Source organism: Pongo pygmaeus, chromosome 12 (genome assembly GCF_028885625.2).
Source record: "Pongo pygmaeus isolate AG05252 chromosome 12, NHGRI_mPonPyg2-v2.0_pri, whole genome shotgun sequence".
NCBI lineage: Eukaryota > Metazoa > Chordata > Mammalia > Primates > Hominidae > Pongo > Pongo pygmaeus.
In genome coordinates, this window is record NC_072385.2 from 106,415,566 (window position 1) to 106,441,054 (window position 25,489).

General features: G+C 45.1%; 1 protein-coding gene and 1 long non-coding RNA gene across 3 annotated transcripts in view; one reads left to right on the forward strand and one right to left on the reverse strand.

Moving 5' to 3' along the window:
* The window catches only part of LOC129030581 (glucokinase regulatory protein), a 75,376-nt gene that overhangs the window by 44,159 nt on the left and 5,728 nt on the right, over nt 1–25,489 (reverse strand). The window contains exons 9-19 of one of the 2 annotated variants that reach the window (XM_054476085.2): nt 23,230–23,335; nt 21,018–21,136; nt 20,280–20,378; nt 19,974–20,071; nt 19,548–19,624; nt 19,082–19,178; nt 18,317–18,414; nt 18,140–18,223; nt 8,801–8,950; nt 5,140–5,274; nt 4,032–4,452 (exon numbers count right to left, since the gene is read on the reverse strand). In XM_054476085.2, coding sequence (XP_054332060.1) covers nt 4,282–4,452; nt 5,140–5,274; nt 8,801–8,950; nt 18,140–18,223; nt 18,317–18,414; nt 19,082–19,178; nt 19,548–19,624; nt 19,974–20,071; nt 20,280–20,378; nt 21,018–21,136; nt 23,230–23,335 — 1,234 coding nt within the window. In that variant the 3' untranslated portion in view covers nt 4,032–4,281. Of the gene's footprint in view, nt 1–4,031; nt 4,453–5,139; nt 5,275–8,800; nt 8,951–18,139; nt 18,224–18,316; nt 18,415–19,081; nt 19,179–19,547; nt 19,625–19,973; nt 20,072–20,279; nt 20,379–21,017; nt 21,137–23,229; nt 23,336–25,489 lie in introns of those variants that run through there. The other variant, XM_054476080.2, reaches the window with a different exon arrangement.
* Nucleotides 1–25,489, forward strand: part of LOC129030582 (uncharacterized) — a 37,688-nt gene that overhangs the window by 12,045 nt on the left and 154 nt on the right. Inside the window, exon 2 of the long non-coding RNA XR_008500703.2 lies at nt 19,089–19,306. This is a non-coding gene — a long non-coding RNA (uncharacterized LOC129030582). The remainder of the gene's footprint in view (nt 1–19,088; nt 19,307–25,489) is intronic.

Consider the following 25,489-nt stretch of genomic DNA (forward strand, 5'->3'; position numbering starts at 1 on the left):
ATCTAAGAGGAAAGGCTTTCAGTTTAATTTTATTTTTTGAATAAAATTTTTATTTTTGAAAAATTTCAGGTTTACAGAAAAGTTACAAAGATAGTACAGCAAATTCCCATATATTCTTCACCTAGTTTCACCTAACATTAACATCTTACATAACTTTGGTACGTTTGTCAAAACTATGAGATTAACATTGGCATATTTACTGTTAACTAAACTCCAGATTTCATGCAATTTCACCAGTTTTGCCACTAAAGTCCTTTATCTTTCCAGGATCCAACCGAGGGTAGCACCCTGTATGTGAGTCATGCTTTCTGAGTCTATTCTGGTCTATGACAGTTTCTCAGTCTTTTCTTGTTTTCCATGACTGAAAATTTTCAGGTATTTTGTAATATGAGCAGGTATTTTGTAATATGTTCCTAAAGCTGGGTTACTGTGATGTTTTTTTCATGCTTAGACGGAGGTTATGTGTTTGAGGGAAGAATACCACAAAGGTGACATGCCCTTCTCATAATATCATATCAGGAGGTACGTGATATCCGCTGGTGATGCTCATCTTGATTACTTGATTAAGGTAGTGCTTGCCTGGTTTTTCCACTGTAAAATCCATTCCCTTTCCCATACTCTGTTTTTCTGTAAGTGAGCCCCTAAATCTAACCCACATTGGAGGAGAGGTGGTGTGGGGTGATTAAGCTCCATTTCCTGAAGGAGCGTGTGTGTGTGTGTGTGTGTGTTTATTATTTAGAATTCTTCTTTAGGAAAAATTGGTACTTTCCCCCACTTTATTTATTCAATCGTTTGCTTATAATGGTATGAATTCACGTGCATTTATGTATTTTTTTAAACCAAGTGTTTTTTTTAATTTAATTTATTTATTTGAGACAGGGTCTCACTCTGTCGCCCAGGCTGGAATGCAGTGGCATGATCACAGCTCACTGCAGCCTCAGCCGCCTGGGCTTAAGCAATCGATCCTCCCACCTCGCTTCCCAAGTAGCTGGGACTACTGTCGCCTACCACCATGCCCAGCTTGTTATTTATTTTGTTGCTCCAATTTTTCCCACTTTAGGCACTAGGAGCTCTTTCACATTGGCTCCTGTATCCTTTCGACATATTCTCATCCTTGTGGAGGTTTTGAGCAATTCTTTACTTTCTGTGACTACAAGATGCTCCAGGGATCCTCTTCTTGTCTTTTTCCTTGTCTTTTCCACAGTACCTGAGTCACTAGCTTAAAAATGACCCACTTCTCTCTCCCAGGATGGGAGCATTTTGCATCACCTAGATATAGTACCTGTCCTCTCAACCCTAGGATTTGACCCACCTGTCCAATTGGGTCCAACCCTAAGTTTCCATTGGAACTTAGGCATTTTGCTGTATTTGTAGAGCCCATCCCTGGAACCAGATGGAGACCCCTCTGTCTCCTACCTGGTCCCAACATCCTCTTTCAATGTTACAGCTTATCTCATATTCAAGAGCTGGCTCCAGGCTGTGTAACATTCAAAACAATCTGAATGTTAGACCAGATGAATGTGGGCCAGGTGTGGTGTTTCACACATATGATCCCAGCACTTTGGGTGGCTAAAGCAGTAAGATCACTGGAGGTCAGGAATCAAGACCAGTCTGAGCAACATAGCAAGGCCCTATCTCTACAAAAAAAATAAAGAATGAGCGGGGTGTGGTGGTGCACATTTGTAGTCCTAGCTACTTGGGAGGCTGAGGCAGGAAGATTGCTTGAGCTAAGGAGTTCGAGGCTGCGGTGAGCTATGACCTCACCACTGCACTGCAGCCTGGACAACATAGTGAGACCCTTTCCTTAAAAAAAAAAAAAGAGAGAGACCATCTAAATTAAGAAAAGAATAGCTAGCTGATTTTGGAGGCAAGTTCAGGAGTTCCATTTTATATATATACATATATGGAATATACATATATATATCCATTATATATATGTATGTGTATATATATATAAAAAATATCAGGCTTAGAGTATGTGCAATATCCAAATATCTTTTGCCCCACCCCCTCTTTTTTTTTTTTTTCTTTTTTAGAGCCAGGGTCTTGTAACGTGGCCCAGCCTGGCCTTGAACTCCTGGACTCAAGTGATCCTCCCATCTCGGCCTCTCAAGTAGCTAGGATGGCACACCTAGCCCCCTTTTGCTTTTGATCCAGCAAATATATGTGCTGGGAAATTGTTTTCTTCATCTTCCACAATCTAATCCAGTCTTCAGGCCCAGGCCCTTTAGTCCTTTCTACATAATTACTGCCTTGTATTAATAATGGATTATTCTCTTGCTGTTTTTGCCCTCAGATGTTTACTTTCTCCAAATAACTGCAAAAGTTGTCACCCTATCATTTGTGTCTGGATAGTTCTAAAAAAGCCTTTGAACTTCTTTAGCTCTGCCTAGAGCACAAATCCCATTGACAATGACCAGATTCTCTGCTATCAGATCCATATCCCAGTGCGAATCTTCAAACCTTCTTGGGTTTTCTTTGGCTGTTCCTTTACCCTACCCCAGCCTCCTTTCTTCCAAAACTTTCCTTGACCCTTGGCCTACCCTGTAATTTCAGCAGCTCTCTGTTCTTGTCCCGCTGTTTAATCCACTTCAATTCTGTCTTGTATTCGAATTGCTATGTGCTTGTGAGTTTCTAAGGGATAGGGATCAGATCTTAGTCATCTGCCACAATGCCAGAGTGTGTCAAGCTTCTAATGTACCCCAAGGCTGAGCAGTACTCCACCCTGTTCATAATGCCTGAATATTGTGTCCAACTACGTAAGAATTGAATTCACTTGATGTCTTCATGCCATCCACGTACTTGGCAACTAAAAGAACTCAGGGCTTCTAGAGTTCTTCTGCATCCAGCTTTGGAGAAATCTAACCCTGTACCCTATCCCCTCCAAATGTGGGAGGGGAGCTACTGTACAGTTGGCATCATCAACAGGATCAAGGGGTGCTCTGCCCTTTGGGGTCCCAGAATGCTAGGTATCTTCTCAGACTTGACACTGTTCATGACACCATGCTGAGAGATGAACTGACCCGATGAAAGAAAGTGGTAGAGAGTTGTGGGTAAAGAGAAGCAGAGGGACTTTGCAGGAGCCTTTCCTAACTTTAGCCATCTTGAATTTGGGAGAGGTGTTTGTGGAAGATGAAAGGGGTGGTACTCAGGAAGCATCGTGAGAATAGTAGCTGGGGAAAGGGGGATTACTGGTGATCCAAGGCATCAGTGTGAAGATGTGGAACAGGAAAACAGAGCTCAGATAGAGGCTGCAGGCCCTCAGATGCACAGAGGGTCCTATGGCCACCTTAAAAAGGTTGATTATCCTTATAAAACCAAAATCTGGCTCCTTTGCAGTCACTCTCCTGCCTAAAAGTTCCAGGGACCTATCCAGAGAGTTTCATCTCCAGAGGAATGTTCCTGAGTGTCTATTACCTGGATATTTCTCAGGCACAAGGAGGAACCAGCTCTCTACTGTCAGGGCCATATATCACAGGCCCGAAAGAGCTGGCATGAATCTAGGATGAACAAGGGTGCCTTTAATTTGTCAAAACATGGGGCAGCTGATGTCTAAAATGTACAGCCCAGGGTTTCTAGTGTTTGTTGGGTCCCACCACCAAGAGCTTTCAGCACCCCCAGAGTTCTTTATGTTCCTCTTACAAACACGGGGCAGGGGATGTGACCCTCAATTCATGGTCTAATGCGTGGATGTAGCATTCATTCTAGATCTTGCCATGTCTGATTAAGACCGCCATTTTTCTGGGTTTCCTATGTTAGGTACACAACTTCTTCCCTCTTCCCCTGGAATTATCTAAAAGTTCCCACCTCTCATTGTGTGTCTGTGTGGGATTGGAGTGTGTGTGCACGCATGCACACGTGGCTGCATGTTGGTAATGAAAATATAGGGATGCCAGTATAAGGCTTGTGTTAGGGACCAATGAAATGGAGTTGGGGACAGAATTAAAGAAACAAATCTGCTGTTAAGACCAACCCATGCCACCCATCCTATCCCACCTTGATCTACCATTTGATTTACTGACTTTGAAAGGTTAGCTTTCCAAAATAAGACATTCCATTTTATTTCTGAAATCAGAATAAGTCGGTGAGAGTAGAAACCACTAGGTCAAGAGCAAGAACTCTCCCCCAAAGTGGAGAGAATACTTCTCCCTACCCTGGGCTGCTGATGCCCTGGAAACAGGACTTCTTCTTCCCACATGTGCTGCTGGCACAAGTCCCCTTGGGTGGGCTGGGCTGAAGTGGGCAGGGTTGAGCCCCTTTCACCCACCCAGAAGCATGGGTTCACTGAACGTCAGGCTCTAGGATCTCGAGGGGGTCCGCAGTGCGCTTCTGACCTGGCCCAGCAAGAGCACTCCTGACAGCCTCACAGACAGATGGAGCTGCAGCCAGGTGTGCCTGAGCCTCAGTGATCGAGCACCGGAATAGGAGGCTCAGCAAGGCGATGGGGATCACCTGTGGGGAAGAGGCAGCGGGCACTGAAGCCTGAGGGAATGAGGTCATCAGAGAAAGAACCCCGGAGGAAGGTTGGGCGCAGTGGCTTACGCCTGTAATCCCAGCACTTTGGGAGGCCGAGGTGGGCAGATCACTTAAGTTCAGGAGTTTGAGACAAGCCTGGCCAACATGGCGAAACCCCATCTCTACTAAAAATACAAAAATTAGCCAGGCATTGGTGGCTGGCACCTGTAATCCCAGCTATTTGGGAGGCTGAAGCAAGAGAATCTCTTGAACCCAGGGGCAGAGGTTGCAGTGAGCCGAGATCACGCCACTGCACTCCAGCAGCCTGGGTGACAGAGCAAGACTCCCTCTCAAAAAAACAAAACAAAACAAAACAAAAACCAGAACCCTGGAGGAGTTAAAGCATTTGATGTGGGAATCAGGAACCACTAGGTTAGATGCAAATAGGATGTTATGAAGATTAGAAGGTGGTAACGAGGTGGATTAAGAGCAGAGAGAAACCTTCACTTTGACCAGGAAAACTCCTATTCATCCTTCAAAACGCAGTCCAAAGACCCCATGAATGTGGAGGTCCTTGTGAGCGGAGTGCCACTGAGCTTTGTAAACCCAGTGCCAAACAAACTTCCTGGCACACTGAAAGTACTCAAAAAGTATTCGTTGAATGACCAGCAGTGGGCAGGATACCTGGTCCTTCTCATGTGCAACCTGGACATGGCAGGAGATGGGAGCAGCCCGAATATCATCTGACAGTGGCTGGGGAAAGTGGATCGCTCGGAGGAGGCTCTCGATGCATCGAGCCTTGGACTGTCCAGAGAACCGCTAAGGAAGAAGTGGTAAGATCAGTGTCAGGCTAAAGGCCAGAGGAACTAAGAATGGAGTCAAGGGAGAAGAATGAACTATGAGAGTGGGAGGCTGGGATCCCGAGGCCTGGCTATAGGCCATGTTTGCAATGTCCATGCTGGCAATCCTAAATTGTAATTCCCAGGTGTAAAGAAAAACTAGGTTAAAGGGGTTGGTGGTGGGCTTGACTGGCTGGGTTAAACTGGGGGATTAATGGCACATTGCTCAAATTTGCATGTGTGTCCCACCAATCCTGTAGGTTGGTAATCTGGACTCTCTCTCGCTAGTTTCCTCTGTAACCAAATCCATCTTGCACACTAATGTAAGACTGTTCATCTGCAAACACTGCTTCCATTTTGTCACTACCCTCCTCTCTGTCTAGCTCAGCATTGTCCAATAGAAATATAATGCAAGGCTGGGCACAGTGGGTCACACCTGTAATCCCAGCACTTTGGGAGGTCAAAACAGGAGGATTACCTGAGCCCAGGAGTTTGAGACCAGCCTAGGCAACGTAGCAAGACCCTATCTCTACAAAAAATAAAATAAAATAGCTGGGCATGGTGGCACCTGCCTATCATCCCAGCTACTCAGGAGGCTGAGGTGGGAGGATTGCCTGAGCTCAGGAGTTTGAGGCTGTAGTGAGCCATGATGGTGCCACTACACTGCCCTCCAGCCTGGGTAACAGCGTGAGACCCTGTCTCTAAAAAAAATAAAAATAAAAAAATATAATGCAAACCACATATGTAAGTTTAAGTTTTTAGTAGCTGCATTAAAAAAAGAAATAGGTGAAATTGGCCAGGCACAGCGGCTCACGCCTGTAATCCCAGCACTTTGAGAGGCTGAGGCAGGCGGATCACAAGGTCAGGAGTTGGAGACCAGCCTGGCCAATATGGTGAAATCCCGTCTCTACTAAAAATAAAATAAAATAAAAATTAGCTGGGCATGGTGGCGCATGCCTGTAATCCCAGCTACTCAGGAGGCTGAGGCAGGAGAATCACTTGAACCCAGGAGGCGGAGGTTGCAGTGAGCCGAGATCATGCCACTGCACTCCAGCCTGGGTGACAGAGTGAGACTCCATCTCAAAAAAAAAAAAAAATGTAATTTCACCTATTTCTCCTGACCTTGTGATCTGCCCACCTTGGCCTCCCAAAGTGCTGGGATTACAGGTGTGAGCCACCGTGCCTGGCCTGAAATCAATTTTAATAATATATTTTATTTAACCCAATATATAACCCAATGTAAACAATATTAAACATTATTAGTGAGATATTTTACAATATTTTTCTATATTCATATTTTGTATTTTGAAATCCAGTGTGCATTTTGCAACTAGAGCACACCTCAATTTGTTTTTTTGTGGCTTTTTTAAATTTTTATTTTATTTTAGTTTTTGAGAGACAGTCTCACTCTGTCACCTAGGCTGGAGTGCAGTGGCACTATCTTGGCTCACTGAAACCTCCACCTCCCAGATTCAAGCGATTCTCCTGCCTCAGCCTCCCTAGTAGACAGGACTATAGGCCTGTGCCAACATGCCCGGCTATTTTTTTATTTTTTTTAATTTTTAGTAGAGACAGGGTTTCACCATGTTGGCCAGGCTGGTCTCGAACTCCTGACCTCAAGTGATCTGCCCACTTCGGCCTCCCAGAATGCTGGGATTACAGGCGTGAGTCACCGTGCCCAGCCAGCCCACCTCAATTTGGGTGCTAGATTTGCAATGCTAAAAAGCGAAATGTAGTCCTACCAAAATATTAAAGTTACATTTAATTTTAAAAGTATACAGCTTTGGTTTTTACATAAAATTAAAAATTCAGTTCCTCAGTCACACTAGCCACATTTCAAGTGCTCAACAGCCACATGTGGCTGGTGGCCAATGTTTTGGACAGCGCAGGTCTAGCTGCATTTGGCAAAGTCCAAATTCCTGCCTGGCTTTAACCTCCCACATCTCTCCCCTTCCTACTTCTTCACAATCCCTCACGGCGCTCTAAAGTGACTTGCCACTCTGGTTAGACCTGTGTCCCTCACATATCATGCCCAGTCCCCCTTCTGGGACTTGGTGAATGACCTAACAGGAATGCTCTTCTGTCCACCTATCCAAGCCATAACCACCAGGCCTAGCTCAAATACCACCCCTTCCATGAGGCCTTCTTTTTGCTATAATGCATTCTGACCCCCACCTTCTTTGTACCTCCACTGGACTTCAGTAAGGACCATAGTTTATTCTGGGGACCTGGTGGGTGCTCACTAAATGTTCATTGATTGATTCCTTTCACATAGGGTTGCCAGATTTTGTGAATAAAAATACAGGACATCCAAATATATAATGAAAAAAATTAAAAATATCTCAAATATTGCATAGGGCATACTTGATGAAAAAATTATTCCATATTTATCTGAAATTCAAATTTAACTAGGCATCATGTATTTTTATTTGCTGAATCTGGCGACCCCATTTTCATGACCATCTGTTGTGCTGTCTGCTCAACATCCACTCCTCCTTCTGGTATCAGCACCTTGGTTTTCCTCTGAGGATCTATCGCTTCCCCATGCTCAGGTAATGAGGTTGGATTGAGGCTCACCTCCCAGCCCTTCTTCCACCACCATCCTGAAGGGAAAGCACATGAACCAGACTGGGCAGAGCATCCCTTGCTCTGGAGAACAGTGATTGCTTCAGGGACGTGCATGTGTCCCAAGCAAGAGCCCCTAACCAGGCATTTGCAAGAACCACAGGACAGGCAAGCTCTTTGCCCACTAGTGTTGCTAAGTAAATTGTCAGGCTGGCACTACTGGTGGCCAGTTTGCCACCTAATGGAAAAAACTTGCCTAAGAACGAGAGCAACGGCTGGGCACAGTGACTCACGCCTGTAATCCCAGCACTTTAGGAGGCTGAGGCGGGTGGATCACCTGAGGTCAGGAGTTCGAGACCAGCCTGGCCAACATGGCAAAACCCTGCCTCTGCTAAAAAATACACAATTAGCTGGGCATGGTGGTGGGTGCCTGTAATCCCAGCTACTCAGGAGGCTGAGGCAGGAGAATCAATGGAACCTCACAGGCGGAGGTTGCACTGAGCTGAAATAGCACCGCTACACTCCAGCCTGGGCGATAGAGCAAGACCCCATCTCAAAAAAAAAAAAAAAGAATGAGAGCAACACAGGGGAAAACAGAGTTAAGGGTGGAAAGTTCTGGAACACATTAGATTCAGCTGCCCTAAGATTGTTCAGTTATATCAGCCATCATTTTCTTTGTTTAGCTTAAACCAGTATAAACTCGTTTTCCATCACGTTTGTAACTGAAAGAGTCTTGCCTAATAATTACAATTTCACAAACACACCCATGTGTGCACACACACTCCTTAAGGGGAAGATGCACCTAATAGGAGGAGCAGAAGCACACAGAGAAGGCAGCCTGTACCCTTGCACATTTCCATACCTCTGCAAAATGCCCTCCCCTCTGGCAGCCTAAGCATTGAGGCCAGGCCCCACCCAGCCCTGCCTCATCATATCCCTACCTGCAGCATGGCCAGTGCCCGCCAGAAGAGCTTGGAGTTGCTAATCCGAAGGTCCAACATGTGGTTTTGTAGGATCTTTCCAAGAAGCACATGAGCACCTGTACTCACTGTATTCAGCACCCATTTGGTGCTTAGCTCACGCTGGAACTTCTGAAAAGGGCAGACACATGGGGGTGTCAAAAATTAGAGGACAGAAAAGCAGCAGAGTGAACAGGGCCCTGTTATCAGACAGGAAACCAACTGTCAAGAACCAGGGACCAAAATGCAAACATGATTTGTTTGAGCAGCCCAGGGTTTAAATGTTAGGGCAGTAGATGTAAACCAGGATTGTCTCAGGCAAACCTGGTAGCTTCACCCATTTGTGTTTTTGACCCCTAGGTAGACAGACATGTTCTCTGAGTCCTTCCACATTAGGATTTTGATCCTGCTGAATCGTTCCTTTTTCTCCTCAGGTATCAGACAGGAGGAGTGGGATTCATTCCACTAAACCACAGGCTTCTTGAAAGGGCAGAGATAGTGACTTATTCTGCTCCAGGGCCCCAGTTTTTTAGACAATGACTGACACGTTTGCTGATCAATACATTTGTTGAGGCCGGGCACAGTGGCTCACTCCTGTAATCCCACCACTTTGGGAGGCCGAGGTGGGCGGATCACCTGAGGTCAGGAGTTCTCAACAAGCCTAGCCAACATAATGAAACGCTGTCTCTACTAAATATACAAAAATTAGCTAGGAGTGGTGGCATACACCTGTAATCCCAGCTACTCGGGGGGCCGAGGCACAAGAATCACTTGAACCCGGGAGGTGGAGGTTGCAGTGAGCCTAGATTGTGCCACTGCACTCCAGCCTGGGCAACAGAGTGAGACTATGTCTCGGGGAAAAAAAATGTTTGTTGAAAAATGAATTCTATTTAATTTTTCTAACAACCCTACAGAATAAGTTTACCTATCCTCATTTGTACATATGAGGAAACTAGAGGTCAGAAGTAAATTAACTTGGAGAAGCTCATATGATAACAAGATGGAGAATGAGGACCTAAATCCAGGTCTTCTGATTCAATGATGAGGGCATTTCCTACTTTGCCACAAATATCTCCTGGATGAATGAGAGAACCTATGTAAAGGCATGTTTAAAACTAAAAAGTTGTACAAACATGTGGTATCGCGAGTATAAAACTGCCCCTTGTTTTTGGCTCTTATATCTTGTCCACTTTGGGGCACTTATAACACCTATTGGCACATTAGCAGGGAAACTGGGGCCCAGTAAAGGTGTTGAGGGGATTAATTAATTGGTGATATGTTTGGGCTTTGTGTCCTCACCCAAATCTCATCTTGAATTGTAATCCCCATAATCCCCATGTGTCAAGGAGAGAGCAGGTGGAGGTAATTGAATCCTTGGGGGGGTGGGGTTCCCCCATGCTGTTCTTGGGATAGTGAGTTCTCATGAGATCTGATGGTTTTATAAGGGGCTCTTCCCCCTTCACTTGGCACTTCTCCTTTCTGTCACCTTGGGAAGAAGATGCCTTACTTCCCCTTCACCTTTCACCATGATTGTAAGTTTCCTGAGGCCTCCCCAGCCATGCTGAACTGTGGGTCAATTGAACCTCTTTCCTTTATAAATCACCCAGTCTCAGGCAGATCTTTGGAGCAGTATGAAAATGTACTGGCCAAGGTGGGCGGATCACGAGGTCAGGAGATTGAGGCCAACCTGGCTAACATGGTGAAACACTGTCTCTACTAAAAATACAAAAATTAGCCGGGCATGGTAGCAAGCACCTGTAAGTCAGAGCTACTCAGGAGGCTGAGGCAGGAGAATCGCTTGAACCTGGGAGGCAGAGGTTGCAGTGAGCCTAGATTGTGCCGCTGCACTCCAGCCTGGTGACAGAATGAGACTCCATACCAAAAAAAAAAAAAAAGGTACTAATACACGTAGTCCTAGCCAGGCTGAGGAAACAGGCTACTGCTACTTTTACCTCTTTATCTGGAACTCTAGAAATAGCTGTTCACACAAAACCCTGGAAGAGGGTATATTGAAAACATTTTAACAAGTGAATGACCAGGACACTAAATATAAGAACAGATATCTGACCAATTTCAGCATGAAACTGGCCAGTAAGTATGCAGTACTGATGCTATAGGGTGCGTGTCAGACTGCACTTTGGGAGAGAGGTCAATTAGATCTGGGTTATACCACTAACCATTGATACCATTAACATTAACACCATTAACACAAAAATATTTTAAATTTTACAAAATTTGGAGTGCGACACGTTCATTTTAAAGTACACATGGAAAAATCGGCCTGGATATAGCCAGGAAAATCCTTAAAAAGAAGAATAGGCTGGGTGCGGTGGCTCACACCTATAATCCCAGCACTTTGGGAGGCTGAGGTGAGCGCATCACTTGAAGTCAGGAGTTTGAGACCAGCCTGGCCAACATGGTGAAACCCTGTCTCCACTAAAATGCAAAAATTAACTATGCATAGTGCTGGGCACCTGTAATCCCAGCTACTCGGGAGGCTGAGGCAGGAGAATTGCTTGAACTTGGGAGGCAGAGGTTGCAGTGAGCTGAGATCACATCACTGCACTCCAGCCTGGGTGACAGAGCAAGACTCCATCTCAAAAAACAATAATAATAATAGTAATAAAATAATAATAAATAAATGAAAACTACACAGAAGTGGCATTTCTAATCTATCAGGTTGACAAAATCCAAAAACTTCATAAAACTCTCCAAGAGGCTGTAGGAGAGCAGCATTCTTGTATATTGCTGGTATGGAAAGCAAAATAGTAAACCCTATGGAAGGAAATTTTGCATTATCTAACAAAATGGCATATGTATGTACCCTTTGACCCAGCTCTAATACTTCTAGGAATTTATCCCAAAGATACACTTCTGACATTACAAAAATACATGTACATTCATTACATCATGACTGATCATAGCAAAATATGGGAAACCTAAATGTCCTACATAGGAGATTGCCTGAGTAAACTATTACATATGTGGAAACACACAAAGGTAAAAATTAATGAGGAAGAGCTCTATGAGCCAATATGGAGTGATTTTCAGAATATCTTCTTAAAGCACAAAAGAGTATAGTAGACTGCCTTTTGTATAGGAAGTGCAAACTATATACATGTGTACACACACTTTTTTTTCCAAAAAGAAACATAGGAGGATAAGCCAGTAACTAATTAAACTAATTCCCTACAGGCATGAATGGAAATGGAATGAGACGGCAGATATATTGATGATGTTGGAAATCAACATTATCACTAAGGGAAAGAGGAAGAAGAGTGGGAATATATATAGGTACATATATAGATGTATATATAGATGTATGTGTGTGTATATATATACACACACACATTCATCTGTATGTAAACAAATATACATATGTATATGTGTGTATGTATGCATGTATATATACATAAACACACACATACACACACCCTTATTCTTTCTACTGATAGGGCTTAGAGGCAAAGACACACCAGTAGCAGTGAACATACCTAGCATTTGGGTTTCTAAATACTAGAACCCACTAACAAGAACCAGGGCTCCTCAGAAAAATGACTGACTCCAGGGCTGGACCAGGGAAAGTATAGGTGAGCCTGGGTCGGTGGTTTTGTGTTCCTGCATAGGAGATTGACAGGGCAAACTATTGTTACACACACACACACACAAATGCAAATAAGTAATAATGAGGAAGAGATCTATAAACTGCACTGCAGTGATTTTCAGAATATCTTAAGCAAAAAATGCAAGATGTAAAAAAGATGCTACCTTTTGCATAAGAAGGTTATTATTATTATTATTATTTTACAAAAAGAAACACAACAAAGAGTGTTCAAATACTGATGTGGATATGTCACAAGGACATAGGAACCAGCTTGAATGGACTCTCATTTTGAGCATTAAAATAAATAATGAATAATAAGAATGGATTAAAACACATTTAACAACACAAAAAATTCGTGAGTTCATATTGACACTAAAAAAACAAAGATAGATAGGGTAGATAGGATGGGGAGAGAAGAAAAAGATTTTCCTTCTTTCTTTCTTTTTTTTTTTGTGACGGAGTCTCGCTCTGTCACCCAGGCTGGAGTGTAAAGGCACAATCTCAGCTCACTGCAACCTCCACCTCCTGGTTCAAACAATTCTCCTGACTCAGCCTCCTGAGTATCTGAGACTACAGGTGCACAGCACCACACCCGGCTAATTTTTGTATTTTAGTAGAGATGGGGTTTTGCTATGTTAGCCAGGCTGGTCTCAAACTCCTGGCCTCAAGTGATCCGCCTGCCTCAGCCTCCCAAAGTGCTGGGATTACAGATGTGAGTCACCGCACCTGGATGAGAGAGATTTTCTTTACAGAAGAATGCCAACTACTGAATATAGATGGAAGGGATAGAAATAGAAAATCACCATTTAAAAACTACCATAGTAATAATTAATTCAACCAAGAATCATCAGTGGATGCTAAAACCATTGGGTGAAAGATTGCTGAAGAATAGGATACAGAGAAATCTAACAGACACCATCCTAGCTAAACTATGGAATGTAGCATCACCAATAAAGGGGCAAACTGACATCAGGTGCCTCCCGATGTGATACACTGATAAGGGCACAACTTCCCCTATGCAGTACTCCTGCCAAAAAATTTAACCTGAATATCATGAAGAAACAATCAGGCAAATCCAAAGTGAGGCATATTCTGGAAAACAATTGACCTGGACTTCTAAGATATCAATGTCATCAAAGAGGTGAAAAACAACTGAGAAACTCATCTGGAGTAAAGGAAAACCCAAAAGACCTGATAACTGAATGCAGTGCATTATCCTTGACTGGATCCTGGATCTGGGAAATAAAAACAATACAGGAATATTTGGGGAAATTTGAATATGGTCTAGATAATAGATAATAGTATTATATTAATTGTCATTTTCCTGAGTGGAAAAGTATATTGTAATTATGTAGGTGAATGCCCTTGTTCTTAGAGGACACATGCCAAAGTAAGTATAACATATCAGGTATCTCCAATTATCTTCTTTTTTTTTTTTTGAGATGGAGTCTCACTCTGTCACCCAGGCTGAGTGCAGTGGCATGATCTCGGCTCACTGCAACCTCTGCCTCCCAGGTTCAAGTGATCCTCCTGCCTCAGCCTCCCGAGTAGCTGGGACTACGAGCATGTGCCACCATGCCAGGCTAATTTTTGTATTTTTAGTAGAGATGGGTTTCACCATGTTGGCCAGGCTGGTCTTGAACTCTTGACCTTGTGATCCACCCATCTCGGCCTCCCAAAGTACTGGGATTGCAGGCGTGAGCCACCATGCCCAGCTCTTTTTTTTTTTTTTTTTTTTTCTGTTTTTTTTTGAGATGGAGTCTTGCTCTGTCGTCCAGGCTGGAGTGCAGTGGCATGATCTCAGCTCACTGCAACCTCTGCCTCCCAGGTTCAAGTGATTCTTCTGCCTCAGCCTCCTGAGTAGTTGTCCAAGCCACCACGCCTGGCTAATTTTTGTATTTTTAGTAGAGATCAGGTTTCACCATGTTGATCAGGCTGGTCTTGAACTCCTGACCTCGTGATCTGCCTGCCTTGGCCTCCCAAAGTGCTGGGATTACAGGCGTGAGCCACCATACCCGGCTCCAATTATCTTTCATATAATTCAGGGGAAAAGAAAGAGATGAAGCAAATATGGCAAAATGTTAATAATTGATGAATCTAGGGAAAAGTATATGGGTGTTCCTTGCACCATTTTCGTATTTTTCTGTAGGTTTGATTTTTATCAAAATAAAAGTGTATCCACTGTCACTTTGGAGGGCAAAAAAGAAAACAAAACAAAATAAAAGTGTAGGAACAGTTTACATCCAAAATATTTCTTTTTTTTTCTTTTTTATTTTTTTTAATTTTTTTTTTTTGAGACAGAGTTTCACTCTTGTTGCCCAGGCTGGAGTGCAATGGTGCATTCTCTGCTTACTGCAACCTCGGCTTCTCCTGCTTCAGCCTCCCGACTAGCTGGGATTACAGGCACCCACTACCATGCTCAGGTAATTTTTTTGTATTTTTAGTAGAGACAGGGTTTCACCATGTTGGCCAGGCTGGTCTCGAACTCTTGACCTCAGATGATCCGCCCGCCTTGGCATCCCAAAGTGCTGGGATTACAGGCGTGAGCCACGGCATCTGTCAAAAATATTTCTATAGCTAAAGATTGACCAGCCCAAACAATCCTCTTTATTTCAAACAATTCCAATTCATTTAGAAAGATAAAACCAGGCTGAGTGCAGTGGCTCACTCCTGCAATCCCAGCACTTTGAGAGGCCAAGGCAGGCGTATTACCTGAGGTCCGAAGTTCGAGACCAGCCCGGCCAACATGGTGAAACCCTGTCTCTACAAAAAATGCAAAAATTAGCAGGGCATAGAGGCGTGTGCCTGTCATCCCAGCTACTCAGGAGGCTGAGGCAGGAGAATCGCTCGAACCCGGGAGGAGGAGGTTGCAATGAGCCAAGATCACACCACTGCACTCCAGCCTGGCCCACAGAGCGAGACTCCGTCTCAAAAATAAATAAACAAATAAATAAAATCAACATCAACCAAAAGGCAAAAAACACAAAGGAAAAGATTGATAGATTTGACTATGTAAAATTTTAAATAAAATGTCTCTACATAAAAAACGTAAAAACAAAAGAAAATATTAAGCTGGGAAAAATATAGAACAGAAAAAAAGGGCTACTGTTTTTGCTATACACACCCCTTCTTACAGATAAGAAAAAAAATACCCCCCAAAGAAAGAATGGGTAAATAGACCCAAAAGACAAGAAGCAGTACATGAAAGACAAAAAAAAATGTATCAAATGGCCAATATATATTTTTAAGTACTCCACCTACACAATAATTAAAGATATATAAATTAAAACAACACTGAAATGCCCTTTTGTTGCTTTGCTGATTAGCAAAGTTTTTTTATAAGGATGCTATCCAGTATGTATAAGGGTGTAAGGGAACAAGCAACTTCACGCTTTATTTATAAACCTCTTTGGAGGGCAATTTGGCTATATGTATCAAAAAGCTTCAAAATTTTACATCCCCTTTGACCCAGTGATTTCACTACTTGGGTTTATCCTGGTGAAACAAGTCAAATGCCTAAAAGATGTGTGTATAAGGATGTTCAGTGCAGCACTTTAATAAAAACCATAATATTGAAGTTGTCTCTGTGTCTGATAATTGAAGTTAGAGTAAACAATTTATGGTACATCCATACAGTGGAATATTACATTGACACTAAAAATGATAGTAATGGCCGGGCACGGTGGCTCACACCTGTAATCCCAGCACTTTGGGAGGCCAAGGCGGGCAGATCACAAGGTCAGGAGGTTGAGACCATCCTGGCTAACATCATGAAACCCCATCTCTATTAAAAAATACAAAAAATTAGCCAGGCGTGGTGGCGGGTGCCTGTAGTCCCAGCTGCTCAGGAGGCTGAGGCAGGGGAATGGCATGAACCCGGGAGACAGAGCTTGCAGGGAGCGGAGATCGCGCCACTGCACTCCAGCCTGGGCGACAGAGCGAGACTCCATCTTAAAAAAAAAAAAAAAAATGATAGTAGTGATCTATCAGATGAGAACATGTCCTGGCATGATAAAAATAAATAATAATAATTTTTGAAAATGATAGTGATCTATTAGTACAGAAAGATGCTCATAAAGTAACTTTAAAACAGCATATCAAGTATGGTCTTACTTTTGTACAAATATATTTATATATGCATATAATAGAAATTTAAAAGGACATTCTCCAAAATTTGTTAGAGTGTTTTTTTTTTGAAGGTGGTGGATTTGGAGTGATTTTTTTCTTTTTTGCATTTCTGTAATTTGTAATGTTTTTACTATAAAAAATGTATGGCTGTTAAAATGAACATTTTTCTTTAAAAATACAGTGTTTTGGCTAGGCGTGGTGGCTCACACCTGTAATCTCAGCACTTTGGGAGGCTAAGGCGGGTGGATCACTTGAGTCTAGGAGTTGGCAAACAGCCTGGGCAACATGGAGAAACCCAATCTCTACAAAAAATACAAAAATTAGCCAGTCATGGTAGTGAGTGCCTGTGGTCCTACCTACTTGAGAAGCTGAGGTGGGAGGATCAGTTGAGCAGGGGAGGCAGAGGTTGCAGTGAGCTGAGACGGCACCACTGCACTTTAGCCTGGGCCACAGAGTGAGACCTTGTCTTTAAAAAAAAAAAAAAAAAAAAGAATGAAAGACATTGGAAGGAGAGTGGATTCCCTGTTCAGGGGCTGAGAAACTTCCACTTCTATACAAGTTCTGAGTCCAAGTAAGTCAGTGTTCCAGCTGTGTCTGGTCAAGCCAGGAAACTTCCTGACAGAGATGGTTTGAATAAGGAATAAGAGACTACATCTCTCCAGAGCAACCCTTCAGGGCCCTGATTCTGCCCATGGAGGGTGGGCAGGTGGTGTATGAGAAAACTGAGAACCAGAGACGTAAAATTGCTTGCTTTCTTGGGCCACGCAGTAAAGCCAGACTGGCATCCAGAGCTCCCAATGCCCACACAAGGCTCTAAATTGCAAAGAGCACACACACTGATTATTATTTCTGTAATTATTATCAGTACTTGTGCTGGATTATAATTCACTGGCAAGCAGGGACTATATGCACATAAAGTTATCTGCAATGAATTCAGCGTAGTAAACTTGCAAAAAAAATAATAAATAAAAGGTGAGGTAAAAGCTTTTGGATAATGATGATGACTTTGGTATCAAGAATTAACCTGTCCCAGCCAGGCACAGTGGCGTACACCTGTAATCCCAGTACTTTGGGAGGTTGAGGCAGGCAGATCACTTGAGGTCAGGAGTTCGATACCAGCCTGGCCAACATGAGGAAACCCTCTCTCTACTAAAAATACAAAAAGTAGCCGGGCATGGTGGCACACACCTGTAGTCCCAGCTACTTGAGGCATGAGAATTGCTTGAACCCAAGAGGCGGAGGTTGCAGTGAGCCAAGATTGCACCACTGCACTCCAGCCTGGGCCACAGAGTGAGACTGTCTCAAAATAAAAATAATTAACCTGTCCCAAAGGACAAATGAACATCTGTCAGGTGACTGGTGGCCTATCCTGCACTTTTTGCTCATTCCTAGAGATAGCTGAGCCCAGTAGTTCATTGCCTTGGGAATTCTGACTAGTGACCTGGTAACCCATGACCTCGCCCAGCTGGCTTTGTGAGGGTCAGAGAGGTCTCCAAGCTTTCTGCCCTCCAGCCTTGGGTTTTTTGATTCCTGGAATCCCTCTCCCTCTGAGCCCCTTACTGCAGATAGGACCTTCTCATTCCCCATACCTGGATGAAGTTCCCTTCATATTCAAAGAAAAGCAGTGGCCATGTGATGCTGATGATGGAGGGAAAGAGCTTCTTCAGACGGATCTGGAGAGAGAGAAAGAGGAGCAGGAGAGGCATCTCCAGGAAGGCCTGGCTGCAACTGCCACCTGGGTCCCCTTGTCACGGCTGGACTCTCACCGGCAAGGTCTGACCCACGGTGCTGTGTGCCAAGGCCTGGATGTGGCTGGTCTTCTCTTTCACTTGCTCCACTATAGTCTGCACCTCCATGAGGTTGTCTAGGAGAAGGGGAGGGCATCAGAGTCGAAAGGCTGGCTGTGCAGCAGTTCCTCCTGCTCCCCTGGCTGGGGTCCAGTCAGAACATTCACCCCTTCCCTCCCTCTGAGCAGGTACCCTAAGACCCAGAAAAATGACAGCTCCTCTGAATCATTCTACTTCCCCTCTCCCCGCCCCTCACCACTCCCATCTTCCCTCTCACCATCCCCTCACCACTCCCATCTTCCCTCTCCCCACCCCTCACCACTCCCATCTCCCCTCTCCCCACCCCTCACCACTCCCATCTTCCCTCTCCCCACCCCTCACCACTCCCATCTTCCCTCTCCCCACCCCTCACCACTCCCATCTTCCCTCTCCCCACCCCTCACCACTCCCATCTTCCCTCTCCCCACCCCTCACCACTCCCATCTTCCCTCTCCCCACCCCTCACCACTCCCATCTTCCCTCTCCCCACCCCTCGCCACTCCCATCTTCCCTCTCCCCACCCCTCGCCACTCCCATCTTCCCTCTCCCCACCCCTCGCCACTCCCATCTTCCCTCTCCCCACCCCTCGCCACTCCCATCTTCCCTCTCCCCATCCCCTCGCCACTCCCATCTTCCCTCTCCCCACCCCTCACCACTCCCATCTTCCCTCTCCCCACCCCTCACCACTCCCATCTTCCCTCTCACCATCCAGTGTGAAAATGAAGACCACAGTGTCAATTTCCGTGAGGGAGGGAAGGATGGAAGTCAGCAAGTCCTCCTGGGAGAAGGTGAACTGGGGACCCTGGGGCAGAAGAAGATGGGAGGATCCCTCCCATGAAAACACTCTAAAGTACAGACTTGAGGACTAAAGGGGGCCGTGGAGGAGATCTAACACTTTTGTATACAGATGAAAGAGCTGAGGTTCAAAAGGTACAGTGTTTTGCCCAAGATGATGTAACAAGTCAGTGGACTAGGGCCAAGTTTGGGGACTGGATCTAGAGCTTTCCACACTGCCCATGCTAAGCCAAAGCCTCATGACTTCTGACCCATATTCTCTTCTCTGGACCGTCTATTCCAATGAACTTCCCACCTAGCTCCACTTTCCCCTTTTCTTCCACCCTCAGCACACCAGTGATCTCCCCAAGTTCCCCAAGTCCTTTTCTTCTCCGACCTGGTTGGTGAGCTCAGCCTTCTGGTTAAACATGTCACTGTGATCACCAATGAGAAAGCCACGGACATCTCGGAAATCTGGGAAGTGTAAGGACAAGGAGAGAGGAGTGATTGGCTATATAGGAAAGGAAGGTTCTAGGCTTCAGGGGGAGAAAATGGGACTGGGAGGAAAAGTGGCAAGCGGGGCGTGGAGTGAGGAGTAGCCCATGTGGGAGGCCATAGTTAAGCACAGGGGTGGGAGCTGAGAAGGGATCAAGGACTGAGTTGGGGTTCTAAGGAAGAAGAATTTGACTGAAGTGCCTATTTAGATAGGGAAGGTGGGACACTGAGGAACACCCATGGGTTGGGAGTAGGACAGTGTTTGGAGAGCAGCCCGAATGGCTGGGATCAGGAGGAAGCAGGAAGAACGTCTGGACTGGGGTCCCACCAGCGCCAAAGGTGTGGATGCACTCTACTCCATCCATGATGGCAATGATGCCCAGGGTCTGCCAGCCAACCAGGTACACGTGGCCTTTCTTCTCCAGACTGATAATGGGTCAGAGGTCAGGACATGAGAGATCACAGTGCAAAGAGACCACAGATGTCCACGGAAGAGCACAGGAGTCAACAAACCATGACCCTTCAACATGTAATCCCATCGCCCATACCATGTTAACATGTCTCACAGAGTCTCCCTGCTCTCAGTATTCTCCATCCGGGCCACATCCTCACCTCTAAACACATATCCACACACCTGGTGCTGACGCTCTTCATCAGGGTGGCAATCTTGGGGCTTTGGCTGTAGGTCACCTGATGAGCTCGCTCAAATGTCCGCAAGATTTCCAGGAGGCATCTGGAGGAAAAGCCACCAGCTCCCAAGAAGGGCCTAATGCCCCCTCAGAAAGCTTAGGTGCCTCCCTGAGCGGGGAGGTGAAGGCACAGCTCCCTTAGAACTAAATTCTGCTGGTCCCTGGAGAGGTGCAGAGAGTAGGCCCAGACTGCGTTCAGGAGGGGCAGCAAGGGCTTCAATGGGCAGAAAACAAGAGCAGAAAGAAGGATGAGTGCAGCAGGAAAGCACCAGGAGGAGCAGGATCTGAGAGCCACTGGGAAGGGGCATGAGCAGCCTGGGAGTGAGGCTAGAGACCCTGGAGAGGGAGGCAGGCCCAGAGTAGGATGAGCTCTACCTGCATGGCCTGGACCACCCCCAAATCAAAGGACCCTAGGGAGCCAGGCTAGCTTTGGAGGCCCCAGGCAGGCTCAGGGATTAGGTCTGAGCCTGAGGAATCCAGGATCCACTAGAAACAATTCGGACTCTGCAACTACGAGGTGGGAGCAACAGCATGTACCAGCCAGCTCCCTTCCCAGGGGAGGCGTGGTGGGCTGCAGTCTTACTGCCACCAGCCCAGTTCTTGGATCTAGACCTGCCAATCTCCATCCACACCATCTCACGCTCACCTGACTCTGAGCTCTCTCTTATCCAGATCTTCCCTACCTTTGAGATGCTGCAATGCCCTGGTCCACAGTCTTATGGGCTGCTAATAACAGGGTTTCCAGCAGAATCTTGGTGGCACTTCCACCTTTCATCCGGGAGGAGCCACTGAGACCCTCGGGCTGAAACGCGAAGACACCCAAGAGGAATTGGGAGAGGATGAAGACCCCGTAGACCACTTGTTAGTAACCCCCAGGCATGCATGTGATAGTACCAGTGGCCCCCAGTGTGCTTGTGAGGAAGGGTGCTGGGGTGGGCTTGACCGAGAGGAAGATTACAAAGAGGGGAAGGGCCTCCTCTGGTCACTCGTAGGTATATTCAGGACTTTCTGGAGAAGAAGTCACAGTGATTGGGTCTCTTGTCAGCTGGGTCAAGGGTTTTTCAGAGTGCTTTTCTTTTCTTTGTTTTCTTTTTTTTTCTTTTTTCTTTTTTTTTTTTTTGAGATGGAGTCTCGCTCTGTCACCCTGTCACCCAGGCTGGAGTGCAGTGGCAAGATCTCGGCTCACTGCAAGCTCTGCCTCCTGGGTTCACGCCATTCTCCTGCCTCAGCCTCCTGAGTAGCTGGGACTACAGGCGCCCGCCACCATGGTGCCCGGCTAATTTTTTGTATTTTTAGTAGAGATGGGGTTTCACCGTGTTAGCCAGGATGGTCTCGATCTCCTGACCTCGTGATTCACCCACCTCGGCCTCCCAAAGTGCTTTTTTTTTTGAGATGGAGTCTCGCTCTGCCACCCAGGCTGCAGTGCAGTGGCACGATCTTGGATCACTGCAACATCTACCTCCCAATTCAAGCTATTCTCCTGCCTCAGCCTCCTAAGTAGCTGGGATTACAGGCACCTGCCACTACGCCCGGCTAATTTTTGTATTTTTAGTAGAGACGTGGTTTCACCATGTTAGCCAAGCTGGTCTTGAACTCCTGACCTCAACTGATCTGCCCGCCTTGGCCTCCCAAAGTGCTGGGATTACAGGCATGAGCCACCACACCCAGACCAGAGTGCTTTTCTTTCCAAGAAATTTCTCCCCCACCTCCACCATTTTCTGTGGTAGTTTATCAATCCAAATGCCACATGTCATATGCTTTGGACAGACCAGTGAAGAAGTGATTGCAGCAGTCCAGATGTGGAAGACAGCACACCAGACAGACAAAGAGGCTACAGCAAACAGAATGATAACAGTAGTGACTGAGGCTGGGTGTGGTGGCTCACGCCTGTAATCCCAGCACTTTGGGAGGCCGAGGCGGGTGGATCACCTGAGGTCAGGAGTTCAAGACCAGCCTGGCCAACAAGCTGTCTATTAAAAATACAAAAACTAGCCAGACGTGGTGGCAGGCGCCTGTAATCCCAACTACTCTGCAGGCTGAGGCAGGAGAATCGCTTGAACTAGGGAAGAAGAGGTTGCAGTGAGCCGAGATCACGCCATTGCACTCCAGCCTGGATGACAAGAGCAAGACTTCATCTCAAAAAAAAAAAAAAAAAAAAAGTAGTGACTGAGAAAAGAAGATTGAAAGTCATTGAAAGTCAACATTTGCAGGGAGGAGGAAAGACAGATGAGGATTTGGGTGGTGAAAGCTGTGGAATTCTTATGTCATATGGAATTCTACCTTCTTATCTCACAAAAGGAAGATGGAAGAGAATGTCGCAGATGGTGTGCCCATCACTGGTAGAGGGAGACACCGGCTGGAATTTGGCTAAGGCCCTCGTAAGGCCCAAGTAAGGAGAAATGGTGCTAGTGAAATGTATCCGCAATCCAGATGAGAAAAAAGAAACAGGAGAAAACAGCTTGCAAGCTAAGAAGGGGCACCCAATTTTGGAGAGGATTTAGAAAGGCAGAAGAATGAAACAAAACTGCACCCCATTTTTTAAAGCCCATATTTAAAATGTAAATATGTGACAGAGACAGACTGAGACATAACAATGGCTATTCAACGCTCTCTATACATAGATGGCAAAGAGCTTCTTTAAATAGAAACTGTCCCAGACTGCTGAAGTGTTTAAGGCTTACCAATTTGAGAGAGGGTTGGAATGAAGACGAAATATCTTAAGGTGAAAACATAAATGGGAAAATAGGATTTGGTTTATAACATTTTAGCTGACTCACAGTACCTCAGGAATTTAAACAAGATATAATAGAACCTAAAATCAGAGGCCCCAAGGAAGTGGCAAGCAGTTCCCAGGTGTTGGAGGGGTGGCGAACATAGAAAAAGGAGAGGCCCTACCCCAATGGCAGGATTGAGCACAAAAGCTTTCTGTTTCTCCTGAATTTTCTGCATCCGCTCTGCTACTTGTCGGAATGTTGAACTCCAGTCTTCAATGGGGTCATTTCTGAGGTCCAGAGAGACACAAGGTAGGGAGATTGTCTATGAGGATCTCAAAGAAGGGCCTCAGCTGGGAGTCATGATCAAAGACTGCATTGGGATTGAGGTCAGAGGTCAACAACTTCATACAGACATATGCTTTGGAACTTTTAGAGGCACTGTGTCCCTGAACCCCAAGGACAGGGGTTAATAAAACATGCAGCACCTCAAGCCCAGAGCAAAGCCAACACTCAAGTTTAAAGTCCCAGCCTGAGACCCAAACCGTCTTGTGTCCTGCTCCTTGCATAAGCCCCAATGCCATGGCTACACTAATCTCACTCTCTGCAGGTCCCTTAGGGAATGCCTGTTATTCAAATGTCAAAATTGTCACCTTATTTTCCATCTTAGGGTCCATCAGAAGCCCTTCCCATTTGTGGGAATACATTCTAGAAATCCCTCCAAAGAGTGAACCCTCAGTACCAGAGGGAGGGATAACAGTGAGGGAACCAAGCTTCAAGGTAGCACCTCACAGTTGTTGAACATTCCTTGAGTAAATTAATTGGGAACAAATAAATGTGTTCATGAGGCAAGAGAGCTACAGACTTGTTATCTGCTTAGTTACAAATCATGGAATTTCAAAGAATGACGATCTTCTTTAGTTGATTTCTAATGGCTTTGCTAGGGGATAATTTGTGAATCGCCCATTGTGGCAGGACCTCAAAGAGTTAGTTACTTCTGTACATGGCACCCCTAATTTTGCCTTATCATCCCATCCTGCAAAGGTTCCCTCCCTTCTTGAACTATTTTTGTATTTTTTTCTTCTGTATTACTTCTAGGGCAGACAAGTTTCACATATTTCATGCCCGTTGTATAAAATGTCGCCTGTCATTTTTCCTCAAACTATTTCTGAAACTTCCTAGAGTCCTAAGAAAGAAGAGACTAAAGCAGAGAGGGTTCATATCGTATGGTTTAACGTCGAGATTCCTAAACACAGCTGGGCATCCAAATCATCTGAGGAGTTTTGTTTTTTAATAACTACCCATTTCTGGGTACCACATCCACCCTAAGATTCAGATTCAGTAGTTCTGGAGTGGAGCCCAAAAATCTGTATTTTAAAAAAGCTTCCCAGATGACTCTGAAAATCAGCCAAGTTTGGGAGCCACTGATTTAAGGAACAACTGGAAGATCTCCACGCCTACGTTGTTTGAAATTCTTCATTTCACTTAGTCATAGGGCCTGAAATTAGCATCCACTGCAGCAGATACATTTTTGGTGAAGGAGAGCCCGCCATGAAAAGGATCAGGGTTAGGAGTATTTCAGATTCATTTACACCTTCGCATAAATTATACTACCACCTAGAATCTGGAAGGTGAAAAACACCTTGGAAAAACCCACTTGTCCCCCTTCCCAAGACCACCGCTAAATACAAAAAGCTGCTCTAAAATAATCAACAAGCCTTTGCCGCATCCCTCTGGTGTCAGGAAGCCCTCAGCTTTGTCAGGTGGCCCACTCCAATGGTTTATTTAGCAGAGTTCCCCAAACCTGGCTGTGCATCAGAATCTCCAGGGTTGCTTTCAAAAAATAGATATTTCAGGGCCTTACTCCAAACCTACAAAATCAGACCTCTTACACAAGGAACTAAGAATCTTCTTTATTTTTTTGTAACATTCCCTAGGCAGCTCATGCACAGAACCACATCTGAGCACTACTGGTTTAATATGTTGACTTATTCTGAAATAAGAGTGACCACTGACATAGAGAATAAGAGGGAGGTGATTTGGTAATGAGGGGCTCTCAGGGAAGGGAAGAGAGTGAGAGATCTGAGGAGCCTGGGGGGATGAAAGGGGTGCATGGAATGATGACAGAGAATGGGCACTAAATAAGGGAACTGGACAAAGAGGAGTAGGGGGCCATCTGGCACCCACTACTACTACTTTGAAAAGGTGCTTGGGGCTCACCCCCATATGAAAGCACAAATCTTTGTTGTATGCATCTTCTTGACCCCATTTTATCCTCCATCTTATCCCTTGTTTCTCTTGCCTCTTCAATCCCTATTTCAAATGTATGCTATCTTATATTTTATGCATCCTTTAATGCTTTCTGAAACAAGAAGAGAATAATTCAACCAACCAACAAACAAAAAACCTTATAAGCTTAGGGGTACCCCATATTTACTTTAATA